The 15,863-nt window shown below is 40.2% G+C and overlaps 1 protein-coding gene across 6 annotated transcripts in view; it reads left to right on the forward strand.

Annotated features, from left to right (window-relative positions):
* The window catches only part of garnl3 (GTPase activating Rap/RanGAP domain like 3), a 77,626-nt gene that overhangs the window by 36,406 nt on the left and 25,357 nt on the right, over window positions 1–15,863 (forward strand). For 5 of the 6 annotated variants that reach the window (XM_037752499.1, XM_037752503.1, XM_037752500.1 and 2 more), the window contains exons 3-11: window positions 6,213–6,287; window positions 7,837–7,936; window positions 9,455–9,573; window positions 11,353–11,417; window positions 12,352–12,415; window positions 12,566–12,592; window positions 13,166–13,241; window positions 13,908–14,006; window positions 14,114–14,217. In XM_037752499.1, the coding sequence (XP_037608427.1) occupies window positions 6,213–6,287; window positions 7,837–7,936; window positions 9,455–9,573; window positions 11,353–11,417; window positions 12,352–12,415; window positions 12,566–12,592; window positions 13,166–13,241; window positions 13,908–14,006; window positions 14,114–14,217 (729 nt within the window). Of the gene's footprint in view, window positions 1–6,212; window positions 6,288–7,836; window positions 7,937–9,454; window positions 9,574–11,352; window positions 11,418–12,351; window positions 12,416–12,565; window positions 12,593–13,151; window positions 13,242–13,907; window positions 14,007–14,113; window positions 14,218–15,863 lie in introns of those variants that run through there. The other variant, XM_037752504.1, reaches the window with a different exon arrangement.

A 15,863-nucleotide genomic window follows, 5' to 3' on the forward strand; every position in this document is an offset into this window, starting at 1 on the left:
CATCTCTTCTCTGTCTATAAAGCTCGAAAGCCTCGTCCCTCTCCCATGGGGTTACGCATCGTGGAGACGGCTATTATTCTTTTATCATTCGGCTTTTTGTTGTCATTACACATCCCTCTTTCCCTCTCTTCCCCAGCGACCTCATCCTTCATTCTGTCCCTCTCTCTCTATACATTTGATGCCCCTTCTCCTTTTTTTTTTTCCTCTCTCTGCCCTATCCCTCCACCATTGCTCCTCAGCAGAGGTGAGGTGTTTTATGGGCTGTTTGTTAAAGCGTAGAAGCATAACTGGCTGGCTCCCTTTCTCCCCCGTTTCCTCTTCCCCGCCTCCCCCGGACCACTGGGGAATCATTGGAGTGCAGCTTTTCCTTCTTTGCCACTCTTCTGTTGCATGATTTAAAAGCAGCGGTTGAGTGATGCATGCATGTGTGTGTCTATGCACACACACACACAGACTCCCCAGAGCGCTTAATGGCTCCTTTTCTGCTGCTATTTTTCATTCTTTAGCCCAAAAAACAGCAAGAAAGCCTATTCACACACAGCAGCACAAGCGCTTACCTAAACGCACGTTTAATACAGAATGTCACACATTTCTTTCCTCACACACACACACACCATGGAGGAGGTGCATTGCTCTGTCTGAACGCTGCATTGGTTCCCCCTCCATTATCTTGCGATTGGACGGTTAATGTTGCAGGAGGCGAGAGAAATGGAGGGAGATAGTAAGAGGCCTATAGCTTCGACATTTACTGTCCATTTTTCCGCGCACACGCACAGATCTGAACGGAAAAGCTCATTCACTCACACATAAACACCGGTCCCATACCACCACACGAGGAAGTATGCAGAAAATATATGTTGTTTTCAGGCCTATTAATATGCATATGAAAAGGAGAGAAGGCAGTATTTCCTGCAGCCTCTCCTCAGCCAATTACCGCACAGAAACCTCTCTGTCGTTTATCAGAGCTTCGCACCTGCAGTAAACATGCTCGGCTGGATTGTATTATCTCATTATATACAGTATACCATGGGGAGAAAACGCAGCAAGTGCTTTACAGTATACTTGTGTGGGTGGGCGAAATCAATGTCATATAAAAAGGAATGTTTTTACGATAAATAAAACACTTTTTGTTAGATTGACATTTTGCTTGGAATCACTAATTTGGATATATAATCATATCACAATAAGAATCCCCTGAGAGACAATTTATAATCCTATTTAATTGAAACAATTAGTCGATTAATCAATTAGTCGATCGACTATTTTGAAAATTTTTCAAACAAAAATGACAAATAATCGCTGGTTCCAGCTTTTTACTTCTGATGACTTGCTGTATTTCTTTGTCTTATATTATAGCAAAATAAATATCTTTGGGTTTTGAACTGTTAGTCACCCCAAACAAGCAATTTCAAGACGTCACCTTGAGCTTTAGCAAATTGTGATTGCCATTATTCACTACTTTGTGTTAATAGACTTTGTATCAAACGATTAGTCGAGTAAATACTGTATGTAATTGTCAGATTAACTGCTAATCAAAATAATCATTATTTGCTGCGCACCTTTGTTCAGGAAGACAAAATATAAAACATTTAAGTTTAATAATTTAAGTTATGGCAGACGAGGAAGAAAGGCCCCTTGTCAGGATTAACTTTATTCTTGTAGCATTTCTTGTCTTCTGTCATTCAATTTACAATTTTGGGCTTCAACTAACGATTATTTACATTGTCTATTAATCTGTCGATTATTTTCTTGATTAATCGATTAGTTGTTTTGTCTATAAAAAATGTCAAAAAATTGTGAAAAATGTCCACAACTCAAAAAAACAATAATCAATGATCAAAACAACTAATTGATTAATCGTTGCAGCTCTAGCACAATTATTGAAAAATTTGCTCATAAATACAATGTTATTTGAAAGTTTATAGAAGTACAGATGATATATAGCAGTGTCTTGTTGTTTGGCATGACATAAAAACAAACTATTTATTTATTAGCTACAATATGTATGCCGCTTTCTGATCCAACTCCAGTAAAGCTAAAGCTGCAGAACCTCATTTAAGAGCTTTGTAGTCCCCCAGCTACAGTCCTACATATCAGATTTAATTTAGCATGAACAATAAAGTCAGCATGACAGTTATTAATGATTTTATTCAGAATGTAAAGCTCGAGCCTTTCATCCTCACTTGCCCAAAGGAATGTTTTGAATGGACTTTAACCCTCTCTCTCTCTCTCTCTCTCCCTCTGTTTCCACGATAAGTGCTCTCTCATCACTTTCCCTCGTTACTGTTCTGTCTGACATGATCTAATGAGCCGCTGAAGTAGGGCACACGCCACCCACTCTTAGTCAAACTGATAAACACTGCTTAGTTTTGTCCAGGTTGTGCTGGCCGTTCACAGTATGGTTTTAGATATCTGTTAGACCCTTAGAGCCAGAAAACTTCACTTTAACGAGTTGTATCTGAGAGTTACGTGCAACTTGGTGTCCTGCTTTTGATCATATTCTGGGTTTCACATGGAAAATGAGAAACCTGGTTATTCATATCCATGTATGCATGATCATTAGAGTATTTCCGTATTTCGTCTGCCTGCAGGTGTGTCTTTGATTCCTGAACATCTCAGCCACTCTTTTCTGAGTTACCTCAACAGTTGATAATGAACACCAGCATCTCCATCTCGTCACTGGAAATAGAAAATGAGCAACAATATACAATTATACTATGATCTGCATTACTGAAGTCAGACTTTCTCTTTATTTTGGCATGTTTACCACTATTTCCATTACAATTAGGGCTGTCAAAGTTAACGCAAATTTGTTTTAACGCCGCTAAATTCTTTAACGCATTAACGCAACTTGTGATTTTTAGGTTATAGCGGGTTCAGCTTTAAAGCTCAAGTGAAGATGCTGGCATCATATGAAACTACAAAACCTAAAAAATCCATTGGTACCAACCGTGTCATACTAGCTTGTCACCAATGAGGCTAAATAACGCTCCAAACTTGCGTTACATTTTGGCAATTTCAAAGGTGTCCCTTGACCTTTGACCTCCAGATATGTGAATGAAAATGGGTTCTATGGGTACCCACGAGTCTCCCCTTTACAAACATGCCCACTTTATGATAATCACATGCAGTTTGGTGCAAGTCATAGTCAAGTCGACACACTGACAGCTGTTGTTGCCTGTTGGGCTGCAGTTTGCCATGTTATGATTTGAGCATATTTTTTATGCTAAATGTAGTACCTGTGAGGGTTTCTGGACAATATTTATCATTGTTTTGTGTTGTTAATTGATTTCCAGTAAGAAATATGCACACATTTTCATAAAGCAAGCATATATGTTGAGAAGAAAATTAAATACTTGACGAATCTCCCTTTATGGTACATATTGAACAGATAAAAAGTGTGCGATACACTTAAATTACAATATGCTGAAAGGTTATTATGGAATTTTTGCCCAATGATGCCAAAAATATACTGCCTACTGCCACTTTAACTACGGACAATCATGCGATTAATCACGATTAAATATTTTAATTGATTAACAGTCCTAATTATAATGTAATATAATAATTAATGATCATTGTTTACCATCATATTTACAGTTTTACTGACAAAGTACTATGTAACTTTAGTTGATGGTGCACCTGCGAGCATGGCAGAGAATGGTCAGAAACCTGGATGAGATGTTGTTTGTTCTCTCTGTGTCCTCTGTTTCATTTAGAGATGCATCAATAGACAGAAAACTATTTTGTTCAGTGACTAATCGTTTTTGGGCTTTTTTCAAATAAAAGTGCCAGAAAATAACTGTTATCAGCCTCTCAAATATAAAGATTTCCTGCTTTTGAAGAGTTGGTTATACAAAAGAGATGTTTTAAGACGTCACCCAGGACTAAGGAAACTAAAATGGGCATTTTCTCTCCATTTTATGGACTAAACTATTAATTGAGACAAAAATCTGCAGATTAATAGATAAAACAATATTCCTTAGTTGTTTCATTGTGTCTGTGTGTACTTCCTAGAGGTCAGTCACACTAAGATGTACATTTAGCAGCTTTTCATGTTCAGTCCTTCTCTCCGAGGAACTTCCTTTTCATTCTCTTCTTGCTTGGCTCCTCCAGATTCAGGCCATCTGGACGTATCACAGTGTGTGTGCAGGGATACACTGCCAACTCTTTTTAAACTGTACATGTCTGCAGAGCAGAGACCTCTATCGGCGAGGGGAGCAAAAAAATAAAGCACATCGCCAGTCAAGACGGTCAAAGAGCAGAGGGCAAAGACGCAGAGAAGAGAGGAAGGAGGGGAAACGGCAATAATGGAGGAGAGGCTCTGCGGTCCGTTGCCTGGCAACAGAACATCATTCAGTGCGATGGTGTTGGGGGGGGGGGTTATAAAAAGGAAAAGGGGTCGTGAAGAAGAATAGATTGAAGGGGGTTTGGTTGATGTCTACAAGGACGAGAAGAAAGTGGCAAATCACTCATTACTAGTGTTGTGATAGCAGCATCACATGTAACATAGCTTTTACATTACTACAATAAAGCTGTCAGTCACACCAGGTTCAGATAAAAGATGTCAGTATTGGCTCCACTGTTACAGGTCCAAGAGCATGTAAACCTTGACCTGACACTGAGAAAGGACTGCAGCCTTAACACACATGCACACACCCCCTTGTACCCATGTACCAGTCATACTGTAGATTATAAAGATGGTCAACATGACAGCAAAGAGTATAGAAGCACAGAGACAAAAAGAGCTGCTTTGGACTGAAAACGCTTACTATATTTATGATATTTCATTGTTTAACACAGGCCATTTTGGTAGAATATGACTATAGAATAGAAATAACCTTGTTTTACTTTTGTACAGCATTTTTTAGTCAAACATTTTACTGGCGTCCGGTAGTTGCTTTCAGTCCAAAAGGGCGGAAGCGTAGCTCTGCTGCTGGGCGCTGGTGTTGCAATGGAACGAACAATTAACTTTCATTTCTTGGCAATATACGTTCTTTGATGATGACTCTCCCAAAAGTGAAGCCAAAACATATTGATCGCCCCCTGGTGGCTGGCTGCAGTATAGATCATAAAACCCGCCTCCTCCATGTTAGCAGATGGGACATGGGCCAAACTAAAAAGTCAAAGTTCACGTCAAATAAATTTTTCCCAAAGATGGTTTCTGTCATTTTAGGTAGTTCTTATCACGCTGATGTATGTTCAGGTGTTAATTTTCCTGATAAGTTTGGTTTTAATTAGTTATTTGATGCTATAAAAAGGGGGTGAGACGTCATGATTGACAGCTGTGATTCTCTCTTGCTAACAAGCTGCGGCCGTGCTCGACTCATGATTGGTTCGAGCGGGTGACCTCGATACCGCGGCCCCACCGCCTGATCACCGCTGCGCAGACTCCGGCTCCAAATGACGCAAAAATCTCAAGATGTTGGCTCCCGTATCCGGGATATTTTGGCTTCACTTCTGTACAGTGAGAGGAAGTGGAGACCCGTCATCCATCTTTATATACAGTCTATGGTACCAGCCAAATATAACAAATTTCTATATAACAAACCTACCGACCGCTGCAGTTTGCATAGCTAAAATTTATGTTTTACTCTTCTCCTAAGGTTTACGTAGGTAACGCTAAATCAGCAGAGTAATATATGGAGTGCTGCCATCACCTAAATCTCATTCAACTCCCTGCAAGAAAGCCAGTAAGCGTACAGTATTTCCCAGAATGTTGAAGCATTTCTTTAAGTTGTACATACTTAGAGGATACAGTACATTCTGTTCTCATTCTTCCACTCGCATTAACTGTCCCATTTCGCTCTCATAATGTCTCCTCTCCAATGCTGTAGTAGAGAGAGGTGAGTCAGCAAGAGACAGATAATAGGGCGATAAGTAGAGGGTGGCAGATGTGAGAAAGAAAAAAAGAAATACAGCATAAAAACAGTGAAGGGAGTTGGAGGAATCCTTGCAAAGACTTGAGTAATTATTGATGGTTGGGGAAGTGTGGTGGGAAGACTGCTGAGGACAGATACATGTACGCTTGTTGGACTCATGCTGCTGTTGTCACATGGAGGTGATTTGTCCACAGTGCTTCCTCTTTTTCGTCCGTGATGATAGCCAGCTCTAATGTATTTATGACCTGCTTGATACTGTCTGCCACAAGTCATGGTTTGTCACATGTCTAATTTTAAACATGTCTCCCTCTCTCTCTGTCTCCCTCTCAGCTAATTTCCAGTGACGCAGATGGGGCCATTCAGAGGGCAGGGCGCTTCAGGGTGGAGAATGGATCGTCAGATGAGGTCAATACAAAATAATACACTTTTGTGCACACATGCATCCCACCCATCCACTCCATCCTACATGCATCTAGAGTTGCCTTTTGTTGTCCTGAAACCCCCTTAAAATGGTGATGAAGACACATTATTATTAAATGATACAGTAACTAAATTAAAGGAATAGTTTGACATTTTGTGATAAATTTGCTTTCTTTCTGAGAGTTAGATGAGAAAGATCCATAATATTCTCATCTGTATGCTGAATATGAACCTACAGCCAGGAGACAATTAGCCTGCTAATCCCCCAACCAGCACCTTTAAAGCTCACTCATTAACATGTTAATCTTGTTTGTTTAATCTGTACAAAAAAAAATATTTGTTTTTTTTTGACATTCCTCCCATTGTTGCTTTTTAATTGTTAAATATTTTGTATTCATAGTTTCTTTTTTTCTGCTTGCTAAAAATGATTCAGATTAAGTAATCTGAGACATTTGGAGAGGAAAATACAGTAATTTTAGAGCTCTCAACTCTTAAACCTATGCCACCTGTGATGAGGGTCACACTGGCTTGTGAAATTAGGTAAGCAAAGACAAAAAATGATGTTTTTTGATACTGTATATTGCCTAAAGCTCAAAAATATGTTATTTTTTTCTGAAAAAATAAATAAAAAACGCAGAAAAACATGCATTAGCATAGTGAGGTATAGTGACACATGGAATATCCCTGACTGAAAGACACTCTATTTTATATTTATTTTATATTTATAAATGCACCAATGGGTATCTGCCCCAGTGCTCATATTAGAAGAATGAACCTATTCTTGCCTAATGCAGGGAAATCATGTTGTCCATCAGCCGTCTTCCTCATCATAATACAGGGGTTACCATTCAATATATTGAGATTTTTTAAAGTCTAGTTTTAGGAAAACTGTCATAGTAGAAAGAACACACCGTCGTATCAGAAGAGTGGAATCCACATTTGCATTTATCACAGTCGCTGTAACATCCAACATCATAGTCTGCCACAAATCCTTGAATGTAAAATATTAGTTAAAAATCAATAGTGACATAATATTGCGATACTCAAGTGTATCAATGTTTTCTTACAGCCCTACTATTTACTATAGATTGACAACATTTTCACAGCCTTTCTTCTCATACGTCTTCTGTTAACCATACAGTATATTATACTCGGTGCAGTTTGAATCGTTCCCAGCATTTATTGCTCATCTTTGTTGCTTTTTATGTCCGTTTCCGAAAACACAGCTGCAGTGTATGTCTATAATAGTCCCCTTTCCTCATGTGATTCACTCCATTGCTTTTGTCTCACATCTTGGTATGGATTTTTTTCCATTATGGACACAACAATAACAGCAAAGAGACTGACTGTAGCTGACTGTGCCCAGGCTTTGACTACTGTATCTGATTTCCTGACCAAAGTATGGTAATCGTTACTGCTGCATTGTGTAATAGTTTTCCACAGAGAGGACTGCTGTGACTCGAGCTGTGACCATCATGAGCTGTGACCATCATGATGACAATGTGGTGTGTGTGTGTGTTTGTGTTACAAACAGGCGTTGGACTACACGCCAGGAACCTGGAGGAGAACTGATGTCCATCTGGAGAATCCAGAGTACCACACCAGATGGTTCTTTAAATATTTTCTGGGAAAAGGTCAGTGCTGCTATGTTTAAAAAAACAAAACACAAGCACACACATGGAGTAAGTGTAAGATAAAGAGAGAAAACACAGGGTGAGGGAGAACTAAAACATCCTCTGAATTTCTTCCCTGGTCCACAGGACGCTTCTTATCTTATGAAGTCAGCCTTGTCCTCACGCTGCACCGCTCTTCATTCAAGGCCAAAACTTGTTAGCATCCAGCCATATCCCCACTGAGAGTCTCAACCACACTCTAATCCCATACACCGCCCAGGGAGGAAGCCCATAGAGGACACACAGCCTCACTACCACCAGACAGAGCTTGCCTCCAACAGATAACACAATTAAGATTGGACGGTTGGCTTCTGAAATGAGCCCGCGGCTGAGCAGCAGGTCAGCAGGAGCCATTCCCAAGAGCAGCCTCTGCGATTGTTAAAAAAAATACATTAGAAGTGGTCACCTGCTCCTTCACCTTTCTGACCCTCATCATCTCGCCATCCTCATTAACACCCTGCCTGTTCTTCAGGCTCGCCGTGTAGGCGCCATAGAAGGCCGCGCAACAAAAGATCATTGTCCGGGGTTTCTTTACCGTGACTCGAATCAGGAGGAATGCCTTCAGCTTCAACGGTTGAGATAAAGGACAGAGCCCCGAGATGGATGGAGATAATTGTAAAGGAAAGTTGGACAGCAAGAAATGCCTTTTCTCGTGTAGCCAGGGTCTAATCATGGTATGGCACGGGCAGTTTAAAATGAGCCACGTCTCCAGAAAGTTGGCTCGACCTGTTTGGACTGCAGCAGAGCCATCTGTGTCTCACAGCCTGAGCAGAGCCGACCGCATCGTACAACACAACACATTATGAACTCTAGGCCAATTATTCTAACACAAGCACTTCCTGTCTAATCAAGCATCCGATACAAAGACTTGAATTCTCAATTTCTTGATGATTAGGTGAAGAATAGTGAAACGGCTTGACCTCGTTTGTTTCCCCGTTGTCTTGCATTAGGTATGAAGACAATTCCTGATTGATTACGACGTGCTTTCTTCTCACACAGAGAAAAGCTCAAGCTGTCCAAACTAATAAGTATATAATTGCAAACGTGCAAAGTCATTGCTCACCTGAAGCATAAAAACCTGGTTAATGGAGAATAAAGAGAACCGAATAAAGGAAGAATGTGAAAAAACATTAGAGGAAAAGAAATCATCAGAGGGAGGACAAAGAAAGGGACAGCAAATGCAGGCAGAGATCCTGGGTCTAATTGGGTTTGGAGGTCTGTTCAGCATTGTTTCTGAAGATGTTACCCTGTCAACCGAAGAAGCAGAGGCTTGAATGTGGGACTCTGCCGTGGAGATCTTTGTTTGTGCCCATGTCGGACATAGAAAACTGGGGGGAATAAATGAAAGAAGAGGTAGGAAGGAGGACAAAAAGGCAAAGAAAGACAAGCCAAGACAGATGGGGATAAATGGGAGTGTTGAATACGTAAACATTTTGGTGGCAGAGGATGTATAAATGATAATATCTCTGTCTCCCTCAGTCCACCAGAACTACGTGGGTACGGATGCAGAGAAGAATCCCTTCTACCTGTCAGTGGTCCTCTCCGACCAGAACAACCAGCGGGTTCCTCAGTACAGAGCCATCCTCTGGAGAAAGACGGTGAGTTCACCATCCGCACACTTGACAGCTGGGGTGGAACAGAGCACACAACCTCTCCGCTATTAAATGTGGCCAAATAAAAATTGACAAACAACCAAACAAACTTCAAGAAATCCATGTGATCCATTAAAAATCAATACAAGCCTTTCTTTTTAACACATTATGAACAACCTGTTGGGATGGATGGCCGTCATTCATACAGATGATAAATGAGGAAAAAATGGCGTTACAAGGTAAACAATGCAGGAGTAAGGATCGGCTCTGTAACTGTTTTACGAGGAAGGAAATTCATTGAAGTCAATTGGTTATTTGAATGGGTTTTTAGTAAGATGCCTGAAATAAGATCTGTGGTAAAAAAAAAACAAGCTGAGGAGGTTTTAACGTTTTGTTCTACGATATAAAATACGTCACTATATATACTATATATCCCACTCATCAATTTTGAGGCCTTTATGTGTCTTAAAAGAGGCGGTTGCTAACAAGTGGCTAAATGAGGCTACTTTACGTTATCATGCCAACTCGTCTGCCATTTAAATCTCGTTGTACTCTGAAAACACTCAGCTGGGAGGACTTTGGAGGTGCAACTGAGATGCTTTTGTTGCGTCTGGTTGCTATGATACGGAATATCTGCATACGTAAACATATCGGCACAAGGTAGAGTGCTTGCTCTGGCCCTTGCTCTGGATGAAGGGAAGGCTGAAGCACGTAGGAAGAGAGGACAGACCTGCAGATCTGTGTGTGTTCATGAGATTTTGTGGGCGAGGGAAACATCTCCACGTGTACGATCCTTCGGTACAGATTCAGATCAACTTTATTATCCCATAAGGGGAAATTCATTTGGTCCAGTGCTCCAGACATGAGGATACTATACAGTAAAAACAATAGCATAACATACACAAGAATATCACAACATACTCATAGTAACAAACAGGTCTGATTATGTCTTTGTGATAGGCTATTTGTCCTGCTCCTCCTCCACTGTGATTGGATGGCTGACGAGCGCAGCGTTTTACCCAAAGTTGAAAATTTTTTCTAACTCTCGAGGACCTGAAAAAAAAACTCCAAACGTGCAGCACTCGGCGCAGAAAAGACGCTTAGCCCCTCGTCACGCTGCTGGCATTTACCATAGTGTAAACACGCGGCGCTCCCATTGCAAATCATTATCATAATTTCCTGGCTTCAGGAAAAAACGCTTTGGAGGACACGGCCCCTTACTTTCTACCACTAGCTCACAGGGTCTTCCTCAAACAGAAGGGAAGGCACTGAAACTGTTGAAGAACAGATTTTTCTTTTTCTGTGTATCTAAATATGAGACGGCACAAAATAGCATATTGAGGGACTATGCTACTTCACTTTTGAGTCACCATGTGTGTGTCTGTGTGTGTGAGATGCATGTTCATTATTGTGAGTTTGTGGTGTGGTGACTCAGCTTCATGACCAAGATAGCTTGGATTTAATTCTGGCCTCCAGCCTTATCTGGAACCTGATTAGGAAGGTGCACCTCCGCTGCCTGATCACATTGATTTGTCTTGTTTCCGTCAGACTGTAACTGGTACAGGATGTTGTTGTTGTTGAACAGAACAACTTTGGAACTGATCTGGTTTAATTTGCTGCTCCTGTATTCATTCTATGACTGATATGTTGTGCATTTCTTTGGGGTAATACTGAGTTTGCAGGATCTTCTTTTATAAATGAGCAACAGGCTCAGAGCGAGTGACTCCTCAGAGAAAAGGCGATTGAGTTTGTAATCCCTGATCTGTGTCATTCTTGTTCGCTCAGGGAACTCTGAAGATCAGCCTCCCCTACAGCCCCACCAAAACACTATCAGTCAAGTCCATCCTAAGGTGAGAAGTCAAGCCCGGAGCTCTAAGCCGTCACAGTTCATTCACTCTTTACAATACATGTACGAGAATTCATATTGTTGGTTATCTCTTGCTGCTGAGGCGAGGATTTGCTTGTTATTTTTCTCATTTTGTTATTCTATTCCTAGAAGATGTACATTGGAGTTCTAACTTTTGAATTTTAGAAATATTACAAGTTAAATGTTATTTATTTGATTAGACTTTAAGTTTAATATTTTATGTCTAGAATAGGTTATTTTATTCATTGTTACTTTAAGAGAGCGCACCGTGAATCAAGTTTTTATACTGTGTCCTGTCATGTTTAGTTTTATATTATCCAGCAAAGAAAATTCAGTGGAATTGATCTGCTCACAGTGACACCTGTGGAATGAAAGATGTTTGTGTTTTCCTAACTCTACAACTGACGTTGAGTGGATTCTTGGAAAACTACACTTAAAAAACTAAGGAAATAAATGACGAGGCATCTTCTGTAAAAGCCATGCTAAAAAGATATGTCTTAAGGTTTCTTTTAAAACTGTCTGAGTCCCTCAGATCCTTAGGCAGACTGTTCCAGTAGCCCAATCGCTCCGAAAACCACCCAATCTGGCAACCCAAATCTTCAGCATTATGTTTCTAGTCGCAGATTTCGAGGGACAGGTAACAGGATATAACAAGATGCATGAAACAGGAGATTGGAGATTATAAATGCATCAGGCTGAGCAGCGTCACCGCTGAAACTCTGAATGAGGACAAATGTTAGGAGCAGAATGAGAAATCACCCGTATCAGGTCTCGCTCATTTGTCTGTGCAACCCTTTGAGCTATTTGTCTTCCATCGATCCTAAACAACCCTTTCTCTTTTTTTTCATTACTACTTCCTCCACTCCTCCTTTTCCTCCTCCTCCTCCTCCTCCTCTTTCTCCTCCTCTTACTCCCAGTGCAATGAACATGGACAGGTTTGAGAAAGGCCCCAGGGAGATCCTCAACCCGGAGATTCAGAAGGTGAGATTCAGAGCATCGGCCAGCTCTTAATGAAATGTAGCACCGGTCCATTTCATGCCAGGCCCGATCAGCAACATCTCAACTGTACAATATCCTCAGGCTGGGGTGCTGGTCAGTATGAATAATAATTGTTATGACCTCTTTCCTCAGGATCTTCTGGTGTTGGAGGAACAGGAGGTATGGGATCACAGTACAGTTTAGCTTATTCATTGATGGTTTTGGTAGAGATTATTTGTTTTCAAGGTTGGAGACTACTTCTTTGTATGCCCTTTTGTTTGGTTTCTAGTCACATTCATATCACAACAGTTACCCACTTGTTTGATTCTTTATTGATTCTTTATCTGGTAAAAGTCTCTGCTAAAAAAGAATTAAATATATCTCCAACTACAGTTGTATTTTCTAATATTATGCCATCTTTATTCATTTTTATATTTGTCTCATGTAATTGCACAATAAATGCATGCTATTAATCCTGTTTTCATGTTGGGTAATTACCCTCTGTGTACCTTTCTTCTTATTGTTATGTAAAGTTAATTAATGAATAATTTAGTAATAATAATAATAAGTAATATTCTATTTATTTTATTATTAGATGATTAATAATGAATACATACATGATCATTTATAACAATAATATATCATACAAATAATTATTTCTTACAATCGCAGCACTCTATGTCAATAGAAAATAATATTGGATACATGAATTGTAAATTATTTCATAATTTTAACCCAGCTATAATTTTGTAGGGTTCAGTCAACTTTAAATTTGGCGTCCTGTTTGCCAAAGACGGACAGCTCACAGATGACGAGATGTTTAGCAATGGTAAATCCCTCTAACCTTTTTCAGTGTACATAACCTATTAAAGGGATAGTTTGACATTTTGGGAAATACGCTTTCTGCCCAAGAGTTAGACGAGAAGATCGATACCATTTTCATATCTGTCCATTTAAAGAGGACCTACTATGCTTTTGTGCTTTCCCCCTTTCCTTTAGTGTGTTATATAGTTTTTTTGTGCATATAAAAGGTCTGTTACAAAGTCCACACCCGAAGGGAGTTACTCTCCCCCACAGAAACACTGCTCCTAAACTGCCTTTTCTTCTGTAACGTTGTGATGTCACCAAGTAACACATTTGCATAATGGCTAGTTTGGCACGCTCTCAAACAAAGCAAAAGATCTTTTAGTAGAAACCCAAAATACACCTGAAAATAAGCATAATAGGTCCTCTTTAATATGAAGTTATAGGCCGCAGCCGGTTAGTTTAGCTTAGCATAAAGACTGGAAACAGCAAGCCTGTTTCTGAATGTAACAAAATCCGCCAACCAGCAGCTCTAAAGCTCACTAATAATATCTCATATCTCATCTAACTCACGGCAAGAAAGCGAATATGGGTATTCCCCAAAATGTAAAACTATCCCAGTATCACAACAGAATGTACTGAAATACATGAAAAGATATCTGCTAGGTCAAAAGTCTTGTGTTTCTTTCAGAGACGGGGAGCGAGAGCTTCGATAAGTTTCTCACTCTGCTGGGTGATTCCGTTACGCTGCAGGGATGGGCCGGTTACCGCGGAGGGCTAGACACCAAGAGTAAGAGAGCTCATGTCTGCTGAAAGGGGTTATATTAACATCATTTCAAAGTAAAAGGATTTTTCCAATTCTCTTTGTCTTCCCTTTGTGTCTCCATTCACCTGCAGATGACACTACAGGAATTAACTCCATCTACACAGTGTATCAGGGCCATGAGCTCATGTTCCATGTGTCCACCATGTTGCCCTACTCTAAAGAGAACAAACAGCAGGTGGGTGTCGGCATGTGTATTTATTCCTGTTATATAGTTATTACTTTTATCCACAATATAGGAGTGGCAAGTCCACCACTATGGCCCATGGATGGATTAACACAAGGATGAATCCTATAGACCTTGGTGATCCCCTGTCTTTCCCTCTAGCGCCACCATGAGGTTAATATTTGCGGTTTTGAGTGAAAGTCTCAACGACTATCGGATGGATATGGACCAAATTGTTACAATTATCTTTCACGAACTGAAAACACACTGTGAAAGGGTTAAAGTTCTACGACGAAAACACGCCGTAGTAGTGACCTGTCAATCACAGGGTAGCCCCGCCCTAAAGCATCCCCTGCTTTATGGTCTATTTGACTCTAAATGGGACCATAATTTACTAAATGAACATCATGCTGTAGTGAAGAAGACTTGAAACTAGTGATTGAGAACATAAACTCATGTTTACAATGTTTACTGAGGTAATAAATCAAGGTGATAAATAGGCTCATTTTCTCATAGACTTCTATACAATCAGACTTCTTTTTGCAACCAGAGGAGTCGCCCCCTGCTGGCTATTAGAAAGAATGCAAGTTTAAGGCACTTCAGCATTGGCTTCACTTTTCAGACACCAAAGTTGCACACTGACGTAGACGGTTTTCTTGTCACCATCTTTCTCTGTACTTTTTGCATACTTCACTCTTCTTTCACCTTCACCACCAACTCTGCCCAAAGATTGGACCCCTCTGGTTGTGCTTTACATTTCACTTCTGTCCTTTAGCTGAAAAAAAGACCCCACTTTACCAGTGCACTGATAGGAAGCCAGTATAATGGCAGCTAACTTGTGCAAAATGTGCTTAATATAGGAAGAAAAGGAGAAGAAAGGAAGTTATTGCTTTACTGTAGAGCTCCATTCTGTTATGCCAATACTAGTGAGTATGATTTAAAAGGGCTGCTGCTTACCAAATCTGACACATAATTGGATTTCTTCTTAAGATAAAAAAAGACATTCTGGCGGTCAATAATAAGGAACAGTCTGTGCTCGTACTGCATGTGAGTGTGGCTGCTGTCTGTCGCTTATTTCCCATCCACCTGAGAGACACAAACTGTAGTCACAGGAAGGAATATGAGTGTATTTCACACCTGAGTCCCTCTGCAGTGTAAAGTCAGTTGAGCTTAATTGGTGAAGTCGTAGTGTTAATATCACCCCAAAAGGTGTCGAATGTAAAGAAAAGCACTCTTGACAGTTTTGCTATGTGTATGGCCTGACTGATAGTGGGGCTAAAACAGTTCATCCTGAAGGTAATGCTGGAAGAAAGGCTGATTAAAATCAAAAGGATTTATCCTCTTTGGAGCATGATTTGTGCAGAGGTAATTTCATAGCAATCTATTTGATAATGTAATGGCTTGGGTGCAAAGTTGACCTGATTGTAGCCCGTAAAAAGAAGACACACAGTGTCCAAAATATAAATGATTGATCCTCTGGGTAGCATTAATGACCATGATTTTCCCCAGCTAATTTTAACGCAGGTTTTATTAGTTTTCAGGATGCATTGTCATGAACTAAAGAGGTTGGACATGGGTAGATTTTGGCTTTTCATAGTTGTGGAGATGTCTTTCTCTAGAACAAAGTGTTGGATGGACACACCAGCCATCAAACATTG

The sequence above is a fragment of the Sebastes umbrosus genome, chromosome 19 (assembly GCF_015220745.1).
Source record: "Sebastes umbrosus isolate fSebUmb1 chromosome 19, fSebUmb1.pri, whole genome shotgun sequence".
In the NCBI taxonomy this organism is placed as follows: Eukaryota; Metazoa; Chordata; class Actinopteri; order Perciformes; family Sebastidae; genus Sebastes; species Sebastes umbrosus.